Source organism: Haplochromis burtoni, unplaced genomic scaffold, assembly GCF_018398535.1.
Source record: "Haplochromis burtoni strain Fernald_Lab_line unplaced genomic scaffold, NCSU_Asbu1 Contig_48, whole genome shotgun sequence".
NCBI lineage: Eukaryota > Metazoa > Chordata > Actinopteri > Cichliformes > Cichlidae > Haplochromis > Haplochromis burtoni.
The window spans coordinates 1,426,627-1,453,178 of record NW_024582409.1 but is presented as its reverse complement, the minus strand read 5'-3'; the positions used below and the strand labels follow the sequence as shown (position 1 = coordinate 1,453,178).

The 26,552-nt window shown below is 39.0% G+C and overlaps 3 protein-coding genes and 1 long non-coding RNA gene across 5 annotated transcripts in view; 3 read left to right on the top strand and 1 right to left on the bottom strand.

Moving 5' to 3' along the window:
* LOC102295341 (ATP-binding cassette sub-family C member 4) overlaps positions 1-10,874 on the bottom strand; it is a 33,885-nt gene extending 23,011 nt beyond the window's left edge. Inside the window, exons 1-19 of the mRNA XM_042220418.1 lie at positions 10,626-10,874; positions 10,052-10,162; positions 7,282-7,402; positions 6,959-7,183; positions 6,783-6,872; positions 6,248-6,411; positions 6,020-6,145; positions 5,588-5,837; positions 5,384-5,491; positions 5,059-5,148; positions 4,523-4,714; positions 4,302-4,396; positions 4,133-4,219; positions 3,959-4,055; positions 2,484-2,708; positions 2,150-2,281; positions 1,963-2,000; positions 1,575-1,669; positions 1,006-1,152 (exon numbers count right to left, since the gene is read on the bottom strand). Coding sequence (XP_042076352.1) covers positions 1,006-1,152; positions 1,575-1,669; positions 1,963-2,000; positions 2,150-2,281; positions 2,484-2,708; positions 3,959-4,055; positions 4,133-4,219; positions 4,302-4,396; positions 4,523-4,714; positions 5,059-5,148; positions 5,384-5,491; positions 5,588-5,837; positions 6,020-6,145; positions 6,248-6,411; positions 6,783-6,872; positions 6,959-7,183; positions 7,282-7,402; positions 10,052-10,162; positions 10,626-10,699 — 2,467 coding nt within the window. The 5' untranslated portion in view covers positions 10,700-10,874. The remainder of the gene's footprint in view (positions 1-1,005; positions 1,153-1,574; positions 1,670-1,962; positions 2,001-2,149; positions 2,282-2,483; positions 2,709-3,958; positions 4,056-4,132; positions 4,220-4,301; positions 4,397-4,522; positions 4,715-5,058; positions 5,149-5,383; positions 5,492-5,587; positions 5,838-6,019; positions 6,146-6,247; positions 6,412-6,782; positions 6,873-6,958; positions 7,184-7,281; positions 7,403-10,051; positions 10,163-10,625) is intronic.
* Positions 10,875-12,660: 1,786 nt separating this feature from the next.
* Positions 12,661-18,755, top strand: LOC102295841 (claudin-10-like). 2 transcript variants are annotated; one of them, XM_014333314.2, is made up of 5 exons: positions 12,661-12,968; positions 17,370-17,531; positions 17,607-17,688; positions 17,786-17,890; positions 17,996-18,755. In XM_014333314.2, exons 1-5 carry the CDS (start codon positions 12,755-12,757, stop codon positions 18,150-18,152), a joined length of 720 nt encoding a protein of 239 aa, XP_014188800.1. In that variant the 5' UTR covers positions 12,661-12,754; the 3' UTR covers positions 18,153-18,755. The 2 variants fall into 2 exon arrangements, with proteins under 2 accessions (XP_014188800.1, XP_005921468.1); XM_005921406.2 differs by lacking the exon at positions 12,661-12,968 and adding an exon at positions 16,146-16,657.
* A 354-nt stretch (positions 18,756-19,109) lies between these two features.
* LOC102296146 (claudin-10) lies at positions 19,110-23,416 on the top strand. The gene is made up of 5 exons (XM_005921407.2): positions 19,110-19,451; positions 21,105-21,266; positions 21,354-21,441; positions 22,265-22,372; positions 22,463-23,416. Exons 1-5 carry the CDS (start codon positions 19,220-19,222, stop codon positions 22,653-22,655), a joined length of 783 nt encoding a protein of 260 aa, XP_005921469.1. The 5' UTR covers positions 19,110-19,219; the 3' UTR covers positions 22,656-23,416.
* Positions 23,417-23,949: 533 nt separating this feature from the next.
* Positions 23,950-26,313, top strand: LOC102296459. Its single transcript, XR_001336259.2, has 5 exons — positions 23,950-24,211; positions 24,291-24,452; positions 24,539-24,620; positions 24,732-24,839; positions 24,957-26,313. It is a non-coding gene; the product is annotated as a claudin-10 (long non-coding RNA).
* Positions 26,314-26,552: the final 239 nt, after the last annotated feature.

Below are 26,552 nucleotides of genomic sequence, written 5' to 3'. Positions count from 1 at the left end.
GTTGACTTTGGATATGAATGACAGATTGTAGTGACATTACTTCACCTAATTAAAACAGGTCTTTAATTAATGCACTAATATTATGGAGATAAATTATGGAGAAGAGGGAAAAAAAAGCTAATTTAAGCAAATCTTGAATTATCCACTCACATTCACTGACGCCTATTAAAAAAAAATAAAGAAAAAAGAACTGCTTCCCTCCCTGAGTAAAGTCAGACACGTTTGGAGTGTTTGCTCACTTTTAAAATGACGTCCATCTGCCAGCTTTAGTGACCCAGCAGCTCCAGCCTACAAAGCTAATGAAATAATCAACATTTCTGATACAGCGCACAGGGCAAATATGTCTCTATTTACACTTCTTTATAATCCACACGCAACACCGTCCAAGAACTACTGCAAACACCATATATTCAATCTGATTGTTTGCTGTTTTTGTTCAGGCTCACAATGAAATAGATAGCAGTCTCTTTGCTGGTTCTAAGTACATTATGGCTAAGAAATGAAGTCATATCACCACCGTTTTGACACAGTTAACATCTTGCTTGCACAGTCTTTACCTGCCAGCAGTGACTTTTACAATCATTTCATTTTAAACTTCTTTATTATTATTATACATCTTAGATAAATATTTACGAGTTGTTTATATTGTTTATTCACATTAAATAAAACATGACTGTTTAAAAACCTAACATGGGTAAAACATCTTAATTAAGCAGATTAAAATATTAATTAAAAATAAAAAACAAAACATGAATGTATAAATGATTACATCATAAGAAACCTGATAGCCATGACAAATTATAGAGGATAAAGAAAAGTATTTGAATGTTTTTAAGTGGATGAAAACATGACAAAGTAAGGAGCAGTCTGCTCTCTAGTGGCCAGATGTTCCAGCAACGACTGGATGCAGGTCCTTCTGGATATAAACATCTCATATCACTGACCATGCTATAAAAAAGGCTATGTCATTAAAATGTGAACGCGAAAGGCTGGTGAGCCACTTACCAATTGGGTTGATGTCAAAAAAACGTATTGGCGTCCGGAGGATGGCGTTAAACATGTTGTTGTGAAGGGTCTGGGCCGAGCTCACCAGGACATTGAAGAAGATCAGACTGCGTACGAAGCCAAACACAACTGAAGTGGCTGTTAAACCTGACAAAAATACAAAAACTAACATCAGCACACTATAGTCTTATCCTTGTGCTTGTTCTGTGATTAGCTATGGATTTCAAGTGACATTGTTGAGCATACTGTACGCACAAAAACACATTTTTTTCCTCTTCATTTGTGTTTTTTTTTTTTTCATTTGCTTGAATGCTGATTTACCACTGTGAGCACAAAGCCTGAGCGAGTGAAGAGGCTGAGAGTCACAAGGAGGCAATCGGAGCAATCCAACGGCAGAGAACAAGAAAGGCACTGCTATCTCGCTGTACAGCTGAGGCCCATGTACACATACACTGGGCCTTGAAGGCCTTGGGCTACAGCCAAAGAACTGTGGATCTGTTCATTGAATGGCTGCGGTATTCAGAGATTCAGGAGTACACAAAAAGCAATATGCGCTCAGTGAGCTTCACCTGCGTAAACACCTAGGTACAGGTCAAGGTCCAGCTGCCGAGGGAAGCTGCCATTGAGGTGCTCGGTCACACTGATGTGCTTCTGTTCAGAGGCCCTGTCGAGTCAAGTCACAAAAGAAACAAAAATCCACAAGGACAAATAAACACAACAAAGGAATAAAGCTGCAACGTGAAGGCACTACACAACACACATTCCTCCCATCTCGAAGCACAAGGTCAGTTTCAACAAGTGACAGATAAAGTCAAGAAAGACAGTTTTGTTCACTTATGTTCTATTAAACCATTTTCAGTCCAGGTAAATGCGCCCAGTTGACTTATGAATCCCATTATTTGATTTTTTTTTTAAATTACTTAATGTATTTATTTTTGCAAAAAAACAAATCCTCACCAGCACGCAAGCCACCAGTCCTGCAGAACAAATGTAAGCTAAAAAAACAAAACAAAACATAGATGTTTTTAGGTCAAACATTAAGAAAACAACAAAACTGCTAATGTCACTACAAATAATCTTATGTTAAAAATTAACAATCCTTTGTATTTTTGCAATAATGATAGAAAGTAAAAAGCAAACTCACATGTGCAAGGGCATTCAATAAAATGAGGACCAAGAGGACCAGGAAGTTAGCACCTGCCATGAAATATTTCACATACATATGCAGGCCGACGTTGCCTTCAAAGCGGCTTTCCTCCTTTGTTGGTTGCACTACCTAGAAATAGACACTAGTGTCAATTCCAGTCATCTAGCAACACTTCAAAGCAGGCTGTAGTGAATGGTAAGCAGGAAAAGTTAGCTTCTCCTGCACTCTAGTGGCTTAAAGGATGCACAGCAGGCAGGCACATGAGGAGTTTTATACATGCCTGGTTAAAAACCTTTTTCCAATTAAAATCTAGTGCTTTACATACACCTACCATTGCAAGTGGCTCTGTTCCCTCAATCAAAGAGTAACGAGAGGAAGAAAGGGAAGACATAGATGAGTTGTCAGAGAGTGCGTGGGGGAGGCCGGAGACGGGGCCTGAGAGAGGAGTGGTGTTCTGCCTCTGCTCGTCCTGGTCCTTATCCTCCTTGAGCAGAGAGGTGAAATCTAGTCCAGAGCCCTGCAACTCACTGTAGGTCCCTCGGGCCACCATCTGGCCCTGACAGAGAGAAAAGAAATGCAGTTAATAACGGCATAGCCGATTTATATTGTCATAAAGATTCTGTAGGCAACATAAAATGTAGGCTCAAGAAAATGTACTACTGCTAATATTACCAATAACAAACTCGTAGACAAAGAAATTAACAGTTTTGGCATTTTAACTTATTTTTAACTTATTTTCCTCAAAGTCAAAAAATGTATTGCAAAAGGGCAACAGTGTTGCAAAAAACCAAACTATTACGAAACACTCCTGTTAAAGTAGAAAAGTACATTGTGCCTTTTGCTTAGCTTTAATGCTAGTTTAATGCTAATCAATATTATTTTACATTGAACATGGCCATGTATACTAATTAGATGGCAGGAATTCATATCCCATGTTTTTTAAGTTGCGTAAGGGTCCTTTGACAAGATATACAGCTCCAAAATCTGGGTCTGATATGACAGTTAAAGTCCTGTGTGTGTGCATTTTGAATGATGAAGAGATTTAAAAAAAAAAAAAAAAATCATCTTAAGCCTATAGTAACTACAAATTTCATCTTTAAATGGAGATATTAAGTACAAAAAAAGGAGCAGAAGTTCATTTTTTTAGGTTGATTTTATTTTATCTTTGTTTTGAAACATAATAATTTGGGGTATAGAACTGTTGAAGTGGTAGCGAGCTTTTAAATACAATACATCATACAAAATAACAAACTTTTAGCAGTGGCCAAAATCTATGTCTAATAATACAAACTGTGATTAAAACTCCTTGAACGGCAGTTGAACTGGTTATCATATTATTACTTCAGTTCATCCCTTTTCAGATTATGAAACGTTTTTCCAATCGAACTCAGAGATTTTTGCCATTTTTGACTCTGTTGCACATGTTCTCCTGGAAGTTCCTTTGCTAAATATATAGAGGAGAGTAAATAAATCAAGTGTGTAAACTGATTGGCTAAAATTTGCAACACACAATTTACACCTAATCGCCCTGATATTTAACACCAAAAAAGCCTGTCATACTTTTTGTGCTTGATACTGACATGAACTTATTCCCCCTGTGGTTAGAAAACAGCCCAACTTTTATAAATCACCCAAAAAACTAAACACAAATGCAATTTTGCCCTGTTTACTGGCCCTGGCCCTAAATGCACTGACACCCTGCCATGTGACTGGATGATTAGACGTTTGCATTCATGAGAAGTTACATAAGTGTACCTAATAAAGTTGCTGATATTTTGTATTTTAAATCAAAACTCAAGCTCACACCTCCTTTAAGACGACGATCTGATCGGCAGCCTTCAGATACTGTAGTTGATGAGTAACCAGGATACGAGGCTTCTTCCTCAGAAGTCCACAAATACACCTGCAGAGAAGAAATAACATGAAAAACTGCCAACTTCTTTTCACAAACAACAGTAAGATGCTGGCAACAGGACTTACTCCTCAAAGAGGTGCCGGCCCACCTCAGCATCCACAGCACTGAGAGGGTCATCAAGCAAATAGATATCTGCATCCTGGTACACTGCTCTAAAAAGACGCACACACAGACTTTATCTCTGTCACTGTTACCAAATAAGCCGGCATTTTTCTGTATTGTTGTCCAGCACACCTTGCTAAGCTGACCCTTGCCTTCTGTCCTCCGCTGAGATTGGCCCCTCTGTCCCCGACAATCGCCAGGTCACCACCTGGCAGCAGGTCCATGTCCTGATCAGGGTACAAAAGCAACTTTTCCCAACATTCCCATTTGCACCAGAGTACTGAAAGCCAAAATAGCTCTAACTTTGCTACAAGACTGTATTATTGACAAGCATGCTTCAAGGTGATTCTCACTCTCTTTAGGGCACAGGCTCTCAGTACTCTATCATACTTCTTGAGGTTGAGCTCCTTGCCAAAAAGGATGTTGCTTCGAATTGTACCAGGTAAAATCCAGGGTTGCTGAGAAGTGTATGTAAGCTCTCCTTTGACTTTGATGACACCACTTTCCTGGCTCAGTTCTCCCAGTATGGCACTGAGGAGCGAGGACTGAAATGCACAAACAAAAAATTAGGTTTAAACTGCAATATTTACATTTTGGGAAATACCTTTAAAATCGCTTTCTTGCACAGAGAACTCAGCATGGAACTGGAGTCGAGAGGCCTAGCAAACCTACAAGAACTGTTTCCCAATTAGGGAGGACATTTTAGTATGTATGTATTAAACAAGCATCATATACTAATAAGGAAACTTAAGAGGCAGGGTTTCTGCTGTGAAATTGGTGGTAAACACAACAGATTTTCAGTAAGAAGTATTTAGAGTTACCTAACCCATGTCAGGCTCATGGTCATGTGTGTGCTTCACTAAATCTGAGACTTGACAACAGACCTGACCTTTCCAGCTCCAACAGGTCCAATTACTGCCAGGAGCTGCTCTGATCTCACTGCGAAAGACACGTTCTGCAAGGTTGGAGTTTCAAGAGTCTGTAAGAAAAAGTAAGCCAGTTTGAACATCGGTGTGTGTAGTAAATACACAACAATTTATTTAATTCTTGGTTCACCTACTATGCATAGCTCAAAACCACAAATTTGTCTCACAAGCATCGCAGCTGGTGTAGCATAGTGTATAATACTAGCTATGCTTCGAGGGCTCAAAAGATTGCATGCGATACATATTTAGGATGAGAGGGAAAGACGCATTTCCCAAAATGTTTCCTACCTTATTCCAGTAGCATATTAAGTCCTGAATTTTCACCATGCAGTCCTTCTTCTCTGCCACAGGAAGGCCTAGATGCTGAGGAGCAACTTCATCCAGCAGAAGAAATTGCTTACAAGAATAGTAGATTATTTGTTTTAGTTTTTATACAAAATAATCAGAACACACTACTGGAAAATATATAGCCTCTAACTGTAATATATTTACTTTAATCCTTTCTATGCTGATGAGAGACTCAGAGACCTTCTCTATGGCACAGGGGAAAAAGAGCGTGATGGTGAGTCGCACTGCCCCGTAGAGGGAAACTGCCATGAACACTCTGCTGGCAGACAACTTGTTCCCTGTTAGTACATAAACGCAGATGGTGACAAAGATGATGACCTTGCTGGCTGCAAAGAAAGACGCCATGTTCAGGCCACGCAGGTAAGAGCTTTTCATGATCTTAGAGATTTCCATTCTGTGGAAAACAAAATAGGATGGCAGTGTTTGGCACAGTTTTTATTTTATTGCACTTTACAGTAATCTTCCTTCTAACTCACTCTAATATTCATATTAAAAAATAACTTTACAATATCACACTTGAACCTCTACAGGTAGACATTTGGAGGCTGAATATGTATATTGTTAGATCAACTGTACCTTCTGACCTCATCCACCAGCGCACCAAAAGGCTTCTCCCACCCGTACATCTTTATAACTCGGATCCCAGAAATGACTTCACTCATTGTGCGAATTCTCTCATCTGTTAAGACTGCTGTTTCAGCCCTAAGAGAAAAACTGAAACTATGGAATCGATGCAACACAACACGTGGAGGAAAAACAGCACATGTATGGCATGTTTAATGAATCTGGCAAAAGACTTCAAACCTCAGTCTTGAGAACAAACGTCCAAACATGGTCTGTACTGGCATCATAAAGAAGAAGACAGCCATTCCCGCGAGACACGACGGGCCGATCGCATACAACAACAATATTATCACAGACACTGCTTGCAGGGGACCAATCCACAGAAAGTGCAAGTATAATGTGACCTGTAAGAAAAGCATAAGCAGAAATATTGCAAAAGCAAAGAGAGTAAGGTCATCTATAATGCAAGTCAAAAGAAAAACATTAACTCAAAGATACAAGATAATAAATCCCTGCAGAAAAACCTACATAAGGCTATAACTTCGTGTTTCTCTTTTAACACCAACACTCAAATAAATACAATGGACAAAATAATAGAAACACCTGTCAGTATATTACAGTATAGTTCAGCAGCACCACACAGCAGACTTCAAAATAATCAAAATAAATGAATCAATCAATATATGTATAAAACAGTTCCAAGAAAAATTTAGCAATATAGCTTTCAGGAAGGTAGCATTTAAACTGGAAGCTGAGTGCAGATATTTTCATTCACCTCGTCAAACTTGTTGACATCATTGGATAAGAGGTTCACAATCTGTCCTGTAGTTGTTTTGGCCAGTGCTGAGCTGTTAAGACACAGAGCCTTTGCGGAACAAAGGTGTAAGTTCAATTTACCACGGCAGAATTCAGAGGATGGCATTTATTTGCAGGCATATCATAATGACTCGCCTTTCGATAGATCATATGGCACACGGCCACGCGAATCTTCATCCCAGCTCGTTGAACGTGGTAGAAATAGAGATGGTGAAGGACAGTCAGACTGATGGTTGAGAGTGAGATGCCTGCAGCGTAGATGTACGCCTCAGAGACCGCAGGTGAGTTAGCTGGGTCGTAGCTCTCAAAGTACTCGATCAGCTTTCCAAGTAGCACTGGCTGAATGACTTTGATGACTTCCTGATAGCAAAGGGAATGTAAAACAGAAATGTCAGTGTATTTTACATTTTAAAGCTTCTCACTTCTTGCTGTGCACTTTCATTGTTACTTTGATATACCTCTATAAAGATGTACGATCCAATGAGCAAGTATGATTTCCAATAGCACTCAATGAGGGCCTTGGTAAGTTTAGGCGACCGTAAATCGTTTGCGGCCTGTTGAATTTCTTGATTCCAGTACCTTTGAAATGTGTCGGAAAATAGAAAGAAAACCAATTAATACTCCTGATAGGAAGATTTTCAAAGCCAGTAATAAAGCAATACACTGCTGGTGATTCCCCAGGAAAGAAGCAAAATCAATTTCTACTTAGTGTATTTTAAGAGAAGAGTGAAGGATTATAATTGTTAATTTATATTGCTCATACTAACTAACCAGGTATGGATCACTATAATCGCTATTATCACTACTGCTGATACATAATATTAACAATAAATACAATGCTACACAATATGAACAGTATGTGGCATACACACTGCATAGCTGTCTGGATTTTACACGATCACATCCTGTCATATCAACCTGAGACATAAACAAAGGTAAAAAGCAGGAGCAGGTTCGTGAATCCAGCTGCGGCTTTATCCACCATCAACCTCGGCCCTCTCAAAATGTATTTAACATTGCACAAAAAACTGTTCAGTTATTCTTATCCTCTCCAAACAATTCCAACAGAGTTCAACAATTCACTATTTCACAACCGATGTGAATGTAGCCTTGGTGACCTGCCAATAAGGTTCTTATGACCTCCTTACCTTGTCTGGCCCACTTCCCTGCTTATGTTTACTTTAATTTCAAATTTTGTCAAGAAGCTAGACAAAAACCTTCTGGTCATTCTTGCTCTGTGCTTCTATTAGAGTGGTTACTGTAACACCCCTTATTGTTACATACTAAGACTTTGCTCTCAATGCTTAATTCCAGGCCAGTCATCAGGCCCTCCTTGACATCGATGCCACATCGGCGTTTGTAGTAAAGAGAAGAATTCACCACTCAACTTTCTGCTAGTACTCTAAAATGCCATATGCACCAGACAAAGGTGCACTCTTTTCCAATAGCAGAATACCCAGCTGCGTAAAAGCCAACCAGAGACTCATGAAGGTCCCTGCCACTTCCTGGCACCTCTTTAATTGGACATCACCGATTTATGGGAGGGACTGCCCCCTGTGAGAGTGTTTGGCATTAAGGTTGACATTGTGCTTGGAGGTGAGCCCACCTATATATAGATAGCACTACTTCTCCATCTCCCACATGAGACCAAGCTCCTTACCCATGCTGCTCTTTAGCCAAATACTTGATTGTAAAAATCACTGTCTTCAGAAAAGCCTTGACATTATTAGATGTTTGTAAGATGCTAATGAAGGGATGAAACATCATTCTTCTAAAATACATGCTAAAGAGAAAGTTTCACATTTTAAAATAAGTTTAATTGAGTTGAGATCTGTTGACTCTGAATGGTTTTTATACTCATCAAATTATTCACTGATCCTTTGAGCACTATGGATACTCATTGTGGAAAAGACCATTCCCATCAGGATTACCTAAGACGGTCACTTAGATTAACTTTGCACTAATTTACCCTTCCCTCTGCAGGTAAGTAAACCAAGCCAGGAAAATCCCAGATCCCCTGAATGCAAGGTAAAATGTTTAGGTCAGTGCATTTGTTTTGGGCAACAGCAGACATACCCTCTGTCGAGAATATTTAACCATATCCCTTTATTCCTCATCTCTGCAGACCAGTGCTTATAGATTCTGCACCGCTTAACTCTCAGATTTACAGATTGATTTCTGCACTGCAACTTTATAAAACACTGTTTGCAGACTGTTTTTCAAACACAGTCTGATCCTGTATTGACATTCTCGGTCTTCTGAGGAACACCTGCTCATGTATCACACTAACGCTTAAACATCTGCGGCGTACAAAAGAGTGCTGTCAACCATAACTTTTATGCCCTCAGAACTACCATCTAAATATAGATGGGCCCATCTCCAGGGCACACTTTTGATGCCAAACTTCGTCAAAGGGGGCAGCCTCTCCACACACACAGGGGTTTTAGCAGTGGAGATGGGAGTCATTTCAATACAACTGGTACTTCCCATGAGTGTGCAGCTCTAGCTTCAATATATAGTAGTTCAGAGTACTGGAAGTGAACAAGGTCCTGAATGCCAAATGCTGACATTTGCGCAGAAAAAAAATTGTAGTGAGTGTTACCATAAGCTGGATGTTTCTACAGTTTTAAGCTGACATTTTCACTGCCATTTCCACAATCACTGATGCTGGCAGCAAGAAAGGCCCAAAGGTGGTTTGTGTCTGTCCTCTTCAAAAGCTCTGAAATGGAAGTGAACACCAGCAGGGAAGTGGGTCAGTCAAGGTAAAGAGGTCACAAGGGCCTAGTTGACACTGGCAGGCCACAAAAGCTGGAACGGCAGTGTTTGTAAAACCCACTCCATGAAGAGTTGCTCAGAGAGGACAAGCATGATAGAACGGCCTTTTGTGCTATCTAATAAAATGTCACAGGATACAGTACCGGAGAATAAAGCAATAATGCTGGCAAATGTGAATGCGAGTTCTGTTCATGACCCTGGTTCTGTGCTGTAATACTCGACCTGATATGAAAGCGGGAGTTGCTGAAAAGTCGGAACCGTTGTCTGAATCAGTGTTTGAATTTATTAGCACGTGAGACTGTTCAGTTAGTACTTTGTATAGCTTGACTTTCAGTGGAATCACTGTTAAAAAAGGGTGCCTTTATTACAATGAGGGAAAACTGGTAGACTGATTCTATAAGAAGCACCAAACAAAAACCTTGAGTACAATCAGACATAATAAATTTAAACCACCTCTGTAGTTCCTCTCCAAGTCGATCAGATGCATCCTCCGGGAGAACTTTGTACATGTCATCCTCTTGCAGCTTCCTTCTGTGTCCAATTCTGAACAAGGGATTTAGCCAACTAAAGGAAAAGTAAACAGAAGCAACTTTTTTAGGCATAATTTTGTTTTATTTTGTTTACATTTTAAAGTCATAAGTAAATACAGTACTTCTTTTTTAATCACACCACATTTATGCTTTTTAATACACACATATTGTCCTAGTTTAAATAGCTGCATGTATATAGTACATATATAATGTAAATAAAATGGGTTAATTAAAAAACTAATGCTAATTCTCCATTATTACACATTACTTGTCATTGCATCACTGATATTTCAACTTTACGGCACTTTACTCTAGAACAACTCTTATTTTCAACACCACGTAACAAACTTCACTCGGTAACAGTGTGGTTTATTCAAGGGATGGACCTTGAATAACCATGGACAGGCCTCATTGGGTGGTCACAAACTGTCAGACAGGAGAGCTCTTCACTCGGTTAATGTCACAGAAAGCTGTCAGCGTGAGGCCGGTTTTCTTACCAGAAGAAAATCTTGGAGAGAAGATTAGCTGAAGCCGAAGGATTATCTTTCGCCTCCTTCCGCAGAGGTTCCATGACCCAAACAGAAAAAGCAACCTGGAGACAGTCTCTGCCTGCTGTGTGGCAGAGGGGTTGTCGATAAACAATGAGAAGTGGAAACACTGACTGAGCAGCTGAGCAGCTGGGGTAGACTCCGACTACTGTCAATACTACACCTACCGACGTCCAGCACGGGATTATCCCAGGTGGCTGTCAGCCGGTTTGGCTGCGATGAGCGCGGACGCTGCGTGGCCCGCCCACTGTATGCAGATTGGCTGATACAAGAGTCCATTACAAGGCTCCCTCTGCTTCATATGAGAAACATTTTTCTTTGCTGTCTGTCACAGATCCCAAGAGGGGATGGTGTCATGTTGTACCTTGTAGTAAATAGTATAATGTATCGCTCAGTAGTTCAGAGATCATGCACCCATTGTACATGATGACTCTTCTTAATGAATCTACAGTGCATTCAATTAAATGGTCAATAACGGAAAACACTAGGAGGAATAACTAAGTAGTACACGTTTATTTGAGTATTGTACGTCAACTTTAATACATTTTTTTAAGTAATCGAGTACACAAAACATACTTACAGTTATTCAACAGCTGAAGCAACTTTTTAGATTCACAATTCTGTTGTGAACCTCTGTTCTGTTTTCACATAATAGGTTGGAATAATATATCTTTCAATCATTTCTAAGATAAGTTTTCTAAAATGCACATTACACATTTTTGACATGTGACAAGCTACAAAATACAGAATCTAAGAAGTGACCAGTGTCCAATTCAAAAGTCTCATGGTCACTGTGGCTTAAGATGTTAACTTATCAGAAGGTCGGTGGCTTGAATGCTCCTTGAGTGTTCTTTGGCATCTAAATAATGTCCTCTGGCAGGGTAGTGAACCATGAGTTGTTTCTGATGGATCCATCAGAGTGTGGGAATATTAGGTTCAAAGCACTTAGGCACAGAAAAAGGTGCCTATGCGGATGAAGCTACAAAGCACTTGTAGCTACAAAGCACTTTGAGTGTTCAAATTAACTAGAAAAGTGCTCTAATAGGTGCCAGTCCATTCGAGTTTTTATCTAAACTATTTATCAAATTATCTCAATTCAGTACAAGAGCAAAAATTAAGCAGGGAAAGTGCCAGGCCTTTGTGTTTTTTTTCCAGCCCCTCTCATTTATCTGGTAATCATTTGGAAACGACCGGCCTCAACTAGACTAAAATTTCTAACTGCATATAAAGTAAGCAAAACCTGCTCCAACTTTAGCAGCTGAAACATGCAGTAAACATAGATTATTTTTTTAATTTTATATTTTTTAAGGGCATTTGTTGATAATATGCATTTTAATTATAGTAGGTATCATACTTCTATCAGATAGTTTCAGTAGTCATTTACACTGCTCATGCAATGAAGGTGGGACTTGTAACAGCTGATAAAAGGACAACACTGGGCACAGTTTAGGGCTGACTGTTGTTATTATTGGCTCATCTCATTTCCAGAGGGAAGCTTTAATCTGACTCTTATGTCAACATGACTTAGCAGGAGTGGCTTTATGCCTGAACTATTAGTCAATAGGTTGATTTAGTATTGGAATGAACACATATCAGTTTTTTTCTTCTTTTTTCTGTTTTAGATAAGTCTGACAGAATTCTCTTGAGTGAAACCAGGAGACATGACAAACAACATATATGTTAAAATGAGCTTGCAAATCATTAGACATTCAGTTGCTAAACAGAAGCAGATGAACAAGGACTGGACTTTGTCACTTTGACTTTCATTTTGTTAGGATTACTGATTACTCTTTTATTATTTTTTATGTTAATGTGTTACTTGACAGTATTTTTAGATGAAAACCTGGACAAACTAAGTGAGATTTTCTCAGAGTCCCCTTCAAAATGTAATGCTTAACTGCCCACTTCCTTTACTCTTTGCGTCCACCCCTCAGCTCTGGATGTGCAGGCAAGATGTTTTGTCTGTTAATCATCTCAGTGAAACACATGTCCACGGTGTAATTTGCTAGCCTGAAAGGATTTTTATTTCTTCTTTCTTGAGGCTACTAAAAGACTGCTAACATACCTTAACCCAACAAATGTCAGGCTTGCAGATTTTGGCATTCCTCGGTGGTGTGGCTGGGTTAGGAGCCACTATCGGTGCCACAGTGTCCAATGAATGGAGGGCCACCAGCCGGGCTTCCTCAGTCATCACAGCAACGTGGGTGCTCCAGGGTCTGTGGAACAACTGTGCTGGAAATGCCATTGGATCTCTGCACTGCAGACCACATCATACTATCTTACAGCTAGAAGGTTAGATCAGAAATCTTATATTTCCCAAACAGCCAGAACATCTATGTTTATGGTTAAATAACACATGCATTATGTTGATAATCTTTTTGAGCTATAAATTTATGGTAAGGTACAGTGTGGATACTGCGGAATTGCTTCTTTAAATAGTCTTGATGTGTGGTGACTAAGTGAAACAAATGTGTCACTTTTTGTCTACTGGCAAATCTATCAGCAAAGTCCTCAAAATTCTTTAAAAATGTATTTGAATTTTTTTTTTAATGGAATTTTGTAAGATATGCACTTTTTATTATTTTCTTTTTCATAGAAGCATGCATTCAGTATCTGTCACAGTAGATTATGTAACACAGTCTCTGAATTCTATCTTTTGTTATTTCTGTTGCTAACATTTTTTTAGCCACAAGTACAGTTGATTGATAAATGGGCCCTTAATACAAAGCAATCAAACAGTTAATTCAATTGACAATTTGCATTTCAGAGACCGATTGTGGCAAATGTGTAAATGTGTAACTTCTTTGTAGGAAATGTCAAACTGGGTGTCTCTGGGGTCCAGGTACAGGGGAAATAACCCAAGACATGTAAGCACTAACAGGCGAGAAAGACAGAAAACGACAGCATAGGTCTAAAATAAGCATAAAATACTAAAATAACTAAAATGCTTTACTTTCTCACAATGGAAAGAAACAAAAAAAATTTCAAAGAAAATGCATTTAAGTTATGTCTATAACATACCGAAATTAATTATGTTTAATCCTTTTTTTTGTTTGTTTGTTTGCCACATATTATCAGTATTACCAGTTTCATATTTATTTTTCCACATTCTACAAAATATCGACAAAAATAATCCCAGAAAGGATGGGTGTGGAAAAAAACTCCAAAGAGTAAAATTTTTAATTTTGCATGTCCAAGGCACCTACTTTAAGAATGTCTCATGAGTATCTGAGATTTGTGTTGAACAATTTATATGTTAACTATATTAAATAGATTCTCAGGTAAGCCTTTATGTAAATTCTGTAAATCCTGTTCCTCTTTTATAGTTACACGGTCATCTCTTTCCCTTCATCTCAGCAAATATTATCTGAAATTTTTTTGTGGTGTCTGTGATCTTCACCTGATATTCACATTTCCCTTTAATTGTTGGTTTTGCTCACATTTTGGAGAGGGTGTATAGCGAGTTTAAAGGACTTTGATCTCTTTTTTTAATAGTTTTCCTGATTTTTTTCAGAATCAGCTTTTTTTTTTAATTATTTGACATAAAATCTAACAGTACACCAACAATTTAAGAAAGTTTATCATTAAAATTTCGGCAAAGTCATTTTTACTTGTTTGCAATGCAAATCTAAACAACTAGTTGACAAGGTCCATATGAAGGTGGGAGATACTAGTGTACAGCCACCAGGTGGAGCTGTAATTCACATACTGAATTCAGTTGGCCTTTGTCAAAGACACCCTGATCGCCCTTTTGTTTATCTCCTATAAACACATTTCTGTTGACTCAAGGGACATTCGTCTGAGGTAAGACATCAGAGAGAATGGCATGCTGTTAATAAGTTATCTAAATGCGGCTATTTTAAGTGCATGAGGAAGTGGTGGTAACTGTTGCCTATACTGATCGTGACTTCCCAGTGCAAGGTGAAAAATATAAGGTATCTTTTAAAATGTTTGTTTGTATTTGTTCAATGAATTAAATTTTATTTATACAGCTCCAAATCACAACAACAGTCACCTCCCCACATAGCAGACAGGTCTGGCCTGGATCTGGTGTCAAGTCGGCACTGCGGGCTGACTTCTGGCATGGTAAGTGGTATGTCATCCAGATATGGGCCAGGCCTGGCGCAGATGGCACTGTTTATGTGATGGCATGCCACATCTGGCCCGCTTATGGTTTGGTTTATGTGGCCTAGGCTCATAGAAAACAGGTCTTCCCCAGATCTGGCATCAAGCTGGCACTTCTGACTGGCTGGTATCATGGAAGGGTGTATGTCCACCAGATGTGGGCCAGTTCTGGCAATGATGGCACTATTTATATTCCTATTTTCCTATTTTAGTTCGAAGACCCAAATGCCATGTTGCAATACTATACTGCTGTGGTAACCAACATTTCAAATGCAGGTTTGACAGGTTTGTGAGTGTACACTTTATCCAAAACCTAGTGAGAGTTTGCTCGCGTTTACCACCGGGTGGCTGTAGCTCAGGCGGTACAGCAGGTCACCTACTAATCAGAAGGTTAGTGGTTTGATCCCTGGATCCTCCAGTCTCCATGTCAAGAGTGGGAATGTGCATGGAAGTAGTTAAGAAGCGCTCAGTTTAGAGAAAGTGTGTGATTGGGTGAATGAGCATGTTGTATAGAGCACTTTGAGTAATCTGAGAGAGTAGGAAAGTGCTATATAAGAATCAGTCCATTCATTGAGTTTCGTCATGTTACTTTTGCACTGTTGTGTTCTGGCAAATGTTGTTATTACTTGGCTTGATTAAGGTACACATTAGGCTGACATCTGGGGCCAGAGCTGAAACTGTTCTGGGCCAGCACAGGGCCAGCAGTGTGTCTGCAACTGGCCTTGTGCTGGCCCATGTTTGGGCCACCTCTGGTAAACCAGATCTGGGCCACCAAAGGGACGTCATTCTTTGCGGTATGTGGGCCACGTGTAAGCACATTGTGTGGGCCAGATCCGGGCCATACCAATTTTGCTATGTGGGTCAAGGTTCTTTATATTGTAAGGTAGACCCTGAAATAATACATACGGAGAAAAACCCAACAATCATATCATCCGCTATGAGCAAGCACTTGGGCAACAGTGGGAAGGAAAAACTCCCTTTTAACAAGAAGAAACCTCCAGCAGAACCAGGCTCAGGGAGGGGTGGCCATCTGCCATGACTAGCTGGGGTGAAGAGAGGAAGACAGGACAAAAGACATGCTGTGGAAGAGAGCCAGAGATCAATAATAACTAATACACCTGCCCTGCCCGACTCTGCGCAAACAATCCTGCTCTAAATATGTAAAAAAAATTTACTATGTCGTCAATATTTTCACTTATTAATAAAACTATTTAAATAGTGCCCCTCGTGTCTACTGCAGTCCGCATAAAACACACACATACCTGCAGCTACCTAGAAACTGTGCTTGAGGATGTGTGCTAAGCTTAATTTTAAACCCTTTTGTGAGATCATCGCAGTTCAACTTTTCAGGACTCTCAGTCACCAACAGCAGGACTGCGAGTCACAGTGACGTGTACCGTGGGTGGAAAACACTATAAAGGACCACTGGCCACCTGTTGAAGTTTAAGGCCAAACTCCTCCCTTCCCAATATAACAGTTCACAACACATTAACTGTAATCACAGCCTATCCATTGAACCTACTTGTGCCAAGAGCCTAGCTACATTTTCAACAAGTCTCAGGGAAGCATTCGTCCATTTCAGGTCCCATCAATTTAACTGCCAGCCACAGTAAAGTGGAGGATTCTTCTCAGCATTATGAGCAGCATGTTTCAGGAGATTGTTGCCTTTTTTTTCTCTACCGCTGGGTGGATACTGGAGTCTTCTACCTTGCCGACTGACTACTGGAAGGTGTCTTCAGATGATGGATCAGTCATTACCACAGCTTCCTACTGGTCAAATCTTTGGAAGACCTGTGTGACTGATTCAACAGGAGTATCCAACTGCAAAGAATTTATCTCGATGCTGGCACTGGATGGTCAGCTTCTGTTCTTATTATACACCTATCATTTATCTTGGATTTTACTAGTATGCTGGATTCATTTAAACCAGAGGTCTCAACTTCTGTTTATTTATTGTTAGTGTGTGTGTATATATATGTTCGTATGCTTACTAATACCATAGTATATGATAGCATCTTAAGACTTTTCAAATGCTCTTTTAACCTAATTTTCTGTGTTTTTATTGATCCTTTCTCATTTTCCTTAATGTGCTTAAACCTCTGCTCTTTTTATCTTTAAATCATTTTTTGAAAATTCACGTTGAAGCTTATTGCTACATCGGAATAATTCAAACCCTAAAGCCAGTCTCCAACTCATTTACCGTCTAATATGTCAATGTTTAGCCTTAGTTCTCAGAACCTGAAAACAATAAAGAAGATTTACTGGGAACCTCAGGGAGTTTTGTTCACGGCTGACTAGTTTCAGTGGTTAGCTTCCAGGCTAATGTTTGCCTCGAAATTACATTTCAATGGCATTTTTTTCACCCAAAGAAGCAGACACACTAACACAAAGTAGCAGAAACCACTTAAGGTTACTCATGACAAATTGTTTTTCTTACTTTATGTGTTAAGTTGGCCACGAGGTCAGTAGCTCATTGACCTTGTGGTCCAGACCACAAAAAAGAAGCATAGTGCAAAAAGACTCCTGTGGTTGCATTTAAGTAGTAAGATTTTTGTTTTATGCCTGTAGGTTACCTCATAGCTTGCAGGGCACTCATGATTTCCGCCGTCATTCTGGGCTTTTTCGGCTCTATATTTGCCCTTGTGGGAATGAAGTGCACAAAAGTTGGAGGATCTGACAAAAACAAAGCAAGGATTGCCTGTTTTGCCGGTGTGCATTTCATTCTTAGTGGTAAGTATAGATGAACCATTTGAGCAAGAGCACATTCAGCAGTTTAAGATAATTAACATTTCCCTTTTTACTCAGGCCTGTGCTCACTCTCATCCTGCTCCATCTATGCGCACCGGATAACATCAGAATTTTTTGATCCAATGTTTATCGCGCAAAAGTAAGGAGCATGTTTGCCCTACAGAGTCTTTTAATGTGGCTTGACTTAAACATTAAAGACATAAACATTACCATTAAATTTTACTGTTTGTCTCTAGGTATGAACTTGGAGCTGCTCTCTTTATTGGCTGGGGTGGATCTGTCCTCTGTATTCTCGGGGGCACCATGTTATGCTTCTCCATTGCAGGTTCTTTTACCAGTAGGTTAGTAAGTAAGACTTACGCATGAGCACATTTTACAGGCCACTGTTTGCTGAATTATAATGGTTTTTGGCATGTAAAAATGAAGCTATGTCTTTTTCTTCACAGCAAAAGAGAGGTAAACTATATCTACAGAGGCGCTGCCTCACATTCTCGTATCTCCTCCTACCCAAAAGGGCAGGCGAAGTCTGTAAATCAGAGGCTAACTCCAGACAACAGCACCTCCTCCAGGATCCAGCACTTTGATAAGAATGTTTATGTGTGACAAATGTGAATACACTTTTGGTTAAAGCCACGTTTGGGTACTAGAAGATATATTAATTGTTAATTATAGCACAGTCTATGTGACTTTGTGGTGTTGGTCAAACAACAGTTGAATGTACTGATATTGATTCATATCTCACCAGGAAATCAGTGTCAAATCCTTACATGTTTTTTGAAGCTGGATCTTTTTTTCTTGTTTTTATGATACAGTTTACTCTCTGGACTTGGGGGGATCAATAAATCAAAAACATTTGGCCCACAACAGAGATTTCTAATCAAATGCTTGCATCATTTTCTATTTTTGGAGCTTTTTTATGGCGATGAGCACGTTCTATTTATGTACAAAATTGGATTTGTTGGTTATGTCTTTAGCTGTATGTAGCTTCTGCGTGTCTGTCATTAATCTGTAATGACCGCAATTAAAATGATGACAGACACCCATTTATCTTGTTGAATATGACGTAACCATAAACAACTTTTGTAATGTACAAACTTGTAGAGGGTAAAAAAACATGATGAAATGTTTAGTGAATTATGAGCATTCTTGGTTCCTTAGCACATTGCTCTGTTTAGTTAAAACATGTTAAAGTAAATACAACTAAGTTGCAGCAAGTTCTGTGTCTGTGGGGTTTTTTTTTATTTTTTGTTTTTTTTAAGTGATTACCTCAGGTCAACAGAGTATTATTATGAGCTATTCTGTTCTGTCATCTTCCCTTTCCTATTCAAATTATGTGCTAATATGCTTGAGAAACGAGCAAGGTGCAAACATGATGAAGCCTTTTAAGTACATCTAAATATTGCTACAGCAATAATCAATACAGTCGTTTGAAATATCTACAGGAGAAGGTATGATCCAAAAAGTTTACAGTAAACACAGCATGAAGTGGTACAGAGCCCTCATCAACACATGACACTTATGACGTAGTTAAATGGACACCCGGGCCACATTTTACTTGAATCTAGAGCAGTAGAACAGTTAGTGAGCCAGAGTAGACGTCAATAGATTTTCTTCTTCTAAGGTCAGCACAATCCATTAAACCTGCATTAGCAGGCTTCTTGATTTCCACAATGAGAAAACGTCTGATCCAAATATCTGGCTTCTTGATTTCATCGTTGGGATGGCTGTTTGTGCTCTGCACCATGGCAATGGACTATTGGAGGATTACCAAACTCGGAGGGCAAGGAGGCTCGTACATCATCAAAGTGGCCTGGTACTGGTCCAACCTGTGGAGCGACTGTTACACAGATTCTGCGGCTGTGACCAACTGTAGAGATTACCCAGTGCTCTGGAATGTTGCTTGTATGTTGCATTTGCCTCACCAATAATTTTTATATAGATTATGTACATGCAGTCAGGTGATCAGTCATTAGTAATTTTTTTAAGTCTCATTCTTCAAATAATTGTACTCCTGACTATAATTCTGTCTGTTAATCTGTCACTTTGAATAGTATCGCCTAGTTTTGCAATGCTATTGATTAACAAATAGAGCATGCTGTTGTTCTGGATCCATATTAAAAGTTGCGTTGACTTTGCACCAGTTCCTAAAAGTGATACTATAACTCATTTGAGAAGAAAAGGTCAGATATGTGGGAATTTATAGAAACGTCTATAAATTACCCTGCAGACTTGCTTTAATATACTTAACCTATATTTGCTAATGCTAACTTTGAATATCTAAAAAATAAGAGCTTTCTCAGTGAGCTCACTTTATGACTTGGCTCTGATTTTGTTAAACTTCCAATTCTGGCGACAGTGGCAGCTGATCATAAAAGTTTACCTACACCCAATTTTTTTTGTAAACATATATTTATTGGATTTTGTATTCATAAATATCCAACACTTTAAATTTCTTGAACATACGGCAGTAAGAAAGCAATAAAAACACAAGACACTAAAAAAAAGAAATAGCCCGCCTAAAAAAAGCAACTAAACTGAAACAAACAAAAGACCAAAAAACAAATAAAACAACAACCAAGAACAAAATACAAAATAAAAACAGATCAGGTTACGGTATACATTCCCAAATTTAGTTACATATTTTCCATTACCTTACTCTCTCGCCACCTTCTCAACTTCCCCATTTTTTAATAGATCCAGAAACATCTTCCAAATGTCAAAAAATTCTGAAGATCTTTTCCTAAATACAGTTCTCAAGAACTAAACTTGATGTTACATTATTTATCCATTAACCAATGGTTAAACAATGGCCCCCCATTAACCAAAGAGGGGCCACCAACAATTCTTCCAGCATACTGCACTACACCATTTGGCCTGGAGTAAGTAAAGGTCAACCATCTTCCTCTCTGTGTGAGCGAAATTACAGTCATCTGGATAAATGCCTAAAATACAGACCTTAAGACTTAACACTATATTTTAACACTGAGCACCAAAACCTTTGAATCTTTTACGTACACCCAAATTAAGGTGTTTCCATATTCCTTAAGTCAGTTGATTGAAGGTCATGGTCTCCCCATGACCATGTATCAGATAGGCAGAAGAAAGTGGATGGTTGGATGGATTCAACAAAATATATAATGTACCCTGATGGGTTTAAAAATATTCTTATTGCGTCTATAAATTCAATCTTCAAATATTCTGGACTTTATGAAGACTGCTAAAGAATACTTAAAAGAGATCATCTTTTGTACAATATTCTTCAACCATATCCAAAAGAGGGATTTATTCATATTTTTATTGACTCCCAGATTCAATGAAATAAAAAGACTTGGTGCAGCATTATGTCATCCAAGCATCGCCAAGCATCTGCTGATTGAATCTTTACAAATCTGAGAAAACATTGCAGAAACCATTGTAGATCACAATCTCTGCACTGCATAGCTGTTTTTATAGCTGTTTTATTTATACTGGTCTGATTTGATTCTCATATCAACCCCTTGTTGTTTATTATTTTTTCTCATTTTCTCCTTTCTGAACTCTTTTTGATTTGAACAGATTACGTGCAGGCAGTGAGAGGATTGCTAATGTGCGGGTTAACTATTGGATTCTTTGCTGTAGTGTGCTGCTTTGTCGGGATGGAGTGCACTTACATCGGCGGATCTGACAAAACCAAGGACAAACTGCTCTTTGCCGGAGCAGTGCTTCATTTTGTTGGTGGTAAGCTTTGAACATACGCCGTGCTTCTCTCTGTAAATGTTTTGCCATCATTTTTTTTCCTCTGTTCACCGAAACCTCTTCACGCAGGTATGTCAGACATTGCTGCCTACTGCTTATACATCAACAGAATTGCCAGGACAGCTTTTGCTCGAAAGGTCGCATCAGGAGTTTTGCGGTACTGCTTTTTCCACTCCATACACCGTAGTCAAAGGAGCTTGCAAAGAAAAGCGTCTGGACTTCTTTAAGTTGCTTGAAGACGTTTCACCTCTCATCCGAGAAGCTTCTTCAGTTCTAAGGTCAAATGGTGGAGAGTCCCAGATATAAACCTAGTGGGAGTATCTCCCCACAGAGGGACAAAAGGACCCCCTGATGATCCTCTAATCACCTGAGCCAAGGTGTGAAATTGGGTGCGGGCCCCAATCATCTATGTCCACTGTGAGCGACCATCTTTGAACAGAGGCGGGGGTTTACGACACCAACTCTCTGCCATCTATAATCCAGTTTTGAGATCCCTTCCCAGACGCCTTAACGCCCACTCACATCCTGGGCCATCTGACCTCAGGAATTCGCATGACAAGGTGAGGCCAGGTTTCACAATGAACCCACCTGAAACTCTGGCTGATTGGGGCCCGCACCCAATTTCACACCTTGGCTCAGGTGATTAGAGGATCATCAGGGGGTCCTTTTGTCCCTCTGTGGGGGGAAACTCCCACTAGGTTTATATCTGGGACTCTCCACCATTTGACCTTAGAACTGAAGAAGCTTCTCGGATGATAGGTGAAACGTCTTCAAGCAACTTAAAGAAGTCCAGACGCTTTTCTTTGCAAGCTCCTTTGACTACGATGACCTGGATGACTGAGAACCTTCACAGACACACTCCATACACCATTTTACATAAAATCTTTTCAAATTATAGACATATCTGCTATAAATTTTGCAGTAACTTATATTATTTAAATGATAGCATGATTTTCTCCTCGTCCTTTCACTTCTTCCAGATATGAATTAGGATCTCCAGTTTTTCTAGGATTGGCAGGAGGCTTTTTCATCCTAGTCGGGGCTGTTCTTTATGCTGTGACAGTGTATAAAGTAATCCGCAGAAAAAGGTACCTAAATTATTCCACTTTAATCCCTTTTCTTGTCTCTACTACCACTACATCATATAATTAACATCATCAATGTTTTGAATTTTACAGCAGAGTAGTACAAGCCTGTGATGCTCACACGTACATGGCGCCTCCATCCAGAGGAAGAACCATTTATTCCGGATACTACAAACCCTCCAAGCTGTATGGGTCTAACTATATGGGCTCAGGACGATCAAGCGCCCAACTTTCAAAGCTTCAGGCAACACCAACGAAACCCTCAGACAGAGATGCATTTGTCTAGTTGGTCTGTTTTAACTCAAACAGACACTGCAATAGTTAAACTTGTAGATAGGAGGAAAGTAATTTTTTGTCATGTTTTGTTTCCTTTAGATCGCTTCATACTCAGTCATATTCACCTCGTGAATAAAACAGATGTGCAGTCTTAGTCTTGTGTTTGTACCAGTGGTTGTCATAGTCTTGTGTTTACACTTATGTTATAATTGCTGTGATTTAACCAAAAGCATTTTCTGTCATTAAGAATCTCACTGAAACACCTATGACGATGAACAGATGTATATATCAATTAATATATCAATATCACTTTGATCACCACCACACTGCTCAGTTTAAACCTTCGATAAAGATGTCCAATATTTTATTGGCAAAATCACACCTTTATAAAGATATTAGTGCAATTATTATGCATTTCATCCAAAGAAATGAGTCTTCTCCTTGTTTTATGTGTAAAGTAACAACTCAATGGTGCACAAAACTAAAACTATTCTCGTCGGGAGACTGAGTATCAACAACAGCCACGCTGATGGAAATGATCTTTCCAAAACAAACAGGTGCAGTCTGAGGCATAACATGTTATGGTGTTCTCTTGTAGTTGTGTGTCTGTGTTTAAGTGTGTATAAAGAGGACTTGGAGAATTAAAAAAAAAAAAACAGATGAAAGATAGATAAACCTGTGTATTTATACAGAGGTCAACACATGAAAAGTGGCACTGTACAAGATTTTAAACTTTATTTTGAATGGCTTAAATAAATGTTCTCTGAATGAGAAAACTTGTATTTTGACTCCTTCTTCTTTGACTATATAAACAACAGCATCATCCTGCAAGCTATTAGACTTCAAAATATAATTTAAAAAATGAATGTATAAATCACATTATTAATCATAGCTGTTAATTACTTAATGTGTATATTACTTGCAGCTTGCAGCTGGAGATGATTTTAGTGAACTTTATACTGCTGGTAAGTTTTGTTAATAATATATGCTTATATATGAGTAGATGTGTATTAACATTAAAAGGTTAAGTATGTAAATAGTATGGATTCATTGGTGCATCACTAATAATTCAGGTAATGAAATCCTACCTAGAAGGCTTATTATTTATTTATTATTTATACTGTTCCTTCTCAAGTAGCGTTTCAAATAGAGAAATGTTTTGTCACGTATCTAAGTGACTTCTTCAGGGGGGCGGTGCCACTGCATGCCCTCCTCTATTCAGCACGTGAGAAGGGAGTTCAAAGAACACAGTTCTGGAAAAAATGCACTGTGGTTTGTGTTAAGGAGCTTAGATTTGTTAGTAGTCTGTCTTGGTGCTGAAATCTGAAGCAATAATGGGTTATAGGACTATGGTGATGTACATGGAGATAGGCTGCTTTGTAGTATGTGTGTGTGGATGGATTCTGGTCTGCTCCACAATGCCAACAGATATCTGGACCTGGTCTGAAGTCAGCAACGTGGTCCTGGCAACATCAAACTACTACTCGAACCTGTGGAAGGACTGCATATCTGATTCAACTGGAGTATCTGACTGCAAGGGAATTCCCTCCATGCTGGCACTGAACTGTAAGCAAACCGTCCCTCAGAATGATAAAAACCCAGTGAACTTAGTGCCTTTAACTGCTTTTTTTCTGCTTGTGGACAGGGGACATTCACATGTGCCGGGCTCTTATCATCATCTGTATTATCCTGTGTTTCTTCGGATCAATTTTGGTCTTAGTTGGAATGAAGTGCACTAAGATCGGAGGGTCCGAGCTTGCTAATGCAAGAGTAACCTTTGCCGGAGGGATGAACTACCTTATAGGAGGCAAGACAGAAATTTGTTTGAACTGAGTCACATTGTTAGATATTGCACTGTTTAATATTTAAGTAATTGTGTGAGTATTGTTTCAGGGATGTGTTCTATGATTGCTTACTCCTACTATGGAAACAAAATAAGAGCTGAGTTTGAAGATCCAAACTACATGGAACAGAAGTATGTAGCAGATATATATGATAAGTCTGCGTACTTGATGACTCACATTTAGATCATTGTTTTTCCTATGAGGGAGAATTGCACTTGAAATATTATTGTATTTATTGGCAGGTTTGAAATAGGAGTAGGTGTCTTCATTGGCTGGGGAGGCTCTACCTTACTTATTGTTGGAGGACTTATTTACAGTATCTTTGCAGGAAGAGAAGGGTGTCACTCAAGGTAAAATACTGCTTCTGTGTCATTTGTTTGTTTGTTGTTGTTTTTATAATTAGCCAACCTCAGTCTGCAATATACAATAAGAGTCATGAATTCATTTTCGGAATTGTACCTTGACAGCTCAAAGAGGTACGCTACGCATCAGTTCCAAGATGCCTACACTTTTGTTCCAACACAAAAAAGCGTTGTGTCTTTGGCTTCCACAGAGATTAGTAGGAGTAAAAAACCAAGGACGATCAGCAGCAGCAGAGCCAGTAGCATCTCAGAGATCAACAGTGTCACCAAGACATCGGTCACTTATTCATATGTGTGACTAACCTACACAGAATTATTTTTGTTTTTCTTTCACAAAGAATGTGTGTTTTTACTTTGAGAGTCAAAAATGTCAAATCAAGTATTTGTCTTTACAACACTTTCGTGATTATGAAACCAAAAGTGTTACTAATAATAATACGGGCATCCTGAAACAATGGAATTTTTTTTTTATTGATGGCAACACAGCTTCAAGCTACTTCTAAGAGCTGTTTAAGCTTTCAACTGTGACATGACATGACATATTTACTACATTAATTTTTCCACTATCATGAAACAAAATTGTGTTTTCCCTGCATCTGCATCAAGGTGCATCATTTAAAATTAATAAAGCATAACAGAAATGTAAAGTGCACATTTGCGTATGAATGGTGGTGCTTTGTTTGCATATTGAGGAGAACACATTGAACTTGGGTTTTGAGGGGTACCTCCCCAGGGAATTTTGAGTATCGAACGCACCATTTTTTCCTTCTGGTTACTTTTATTAATCACACAGTTTGTACTTTTTTTTTTTTGAAGCAGTTTATATAGAAATTATCTTTATTCTTAAAGACAATAAAACAATAGAGAGTAATGAGTTGGCAATTTTGTTTAACGAGAGGCTACTTTTTGTCTGTCTTTGGTACGAGGAAATAATGTATTGAACTTCACATACTGTTCATATTCTATACCTGGACCGTATAGTCTGGGTCATAAGTTCCTTCATAATAAGGATTTACAACAGCTGAACTACACACCTATTTTTTTTAGGTTTTACATTACTCAGTTCTTATGTCCTGTTTTATCTAAGACATGAAAACACAACAGCTATAACAATTTAAATATGTCAAGAGACGCTGTGTGGCAGGCAGGAGTTGGACCCAAGATGCAGGCACTCAGGCACAAGGTTTAAACACAAAGAACTCAGCTTTATTTACTGGCAGGGAAAAAGCATACAAAAGCAAACTAAACTAAACTGGAAAAATCACAAACTAAACTCACAGGGAGACACAGGGAGATCCACACAGCATGAGGGACGACGTGACACTGACTCAGAGAAACACAGGGCTTAAATACAATGGGAAGTAATGAGGGCAGTGGGACACAGAAGGAGGGCACGGCTGGGAGAAATCAGAACTGACGAGACAAGGAAGCAAAGCAGAACACATTCACATAAGACACAGACCTTCAAAGTAAAACAGGAAGTATAACACAGAGACCCAAACTTGACACGGAGGAGACAGCAACTAAGAAACACAGAGACATAAACCATAAAGCAGAGTACTCTAAGAACCAAAATACACAGAGGGAAATACTAAGCTTGGAACACAAACTAGACTCGAGGGAGTAACAAAAGACCAACCATGAGAACATAATTCACAATACAGAGTGACAGAAAACACAAGAAACTCAAAACATGCAAAG

Coding starts and splice junctions, on each gene's coding strand:
- LOC102295841 (XM_005921406.2), top strand. CDS start 16,438: ATGAGCAGCATGTTTCAGGAGATTGTTGCCTTTTTTTTCTCTACCGCT. Junction 17,689..17,785: donor CCAATGTTTATCGCGCAAAA/GTAAGGAGCATG, acceptor GTTTGTCTCTAG/GTATGAACTTGGAGCTGCTC. Junction 17,891..17,995: donor GCAGGTTCTTTTACCAGTAG/GTTAGTAAGTAA, acceptor TTTTCTTCACAG/CAAAAGAGAGGTAAACTATA.
- LOC102296146 (XM_005921407.2), top strand. CDS start 19,220: ATGAGAAAACGTCTGATCCAAATATCTGGCTTCTTGATTTCATCGTTG. Junction 19,452..21,104: donor AGTGCTCTGGAATGTTGCTT/GTATGTTGCATT, acceptor TGATTTGAACAG/ATTACGTGCAGGCAGTGAGA. Junction 21,442..22,264: donor GTCGCATCAGGAGTTTTGCG/GTACTGCTTTTT, acceptor CACTTCTTCCAG/ATATGAATTAGGATCTCCAG.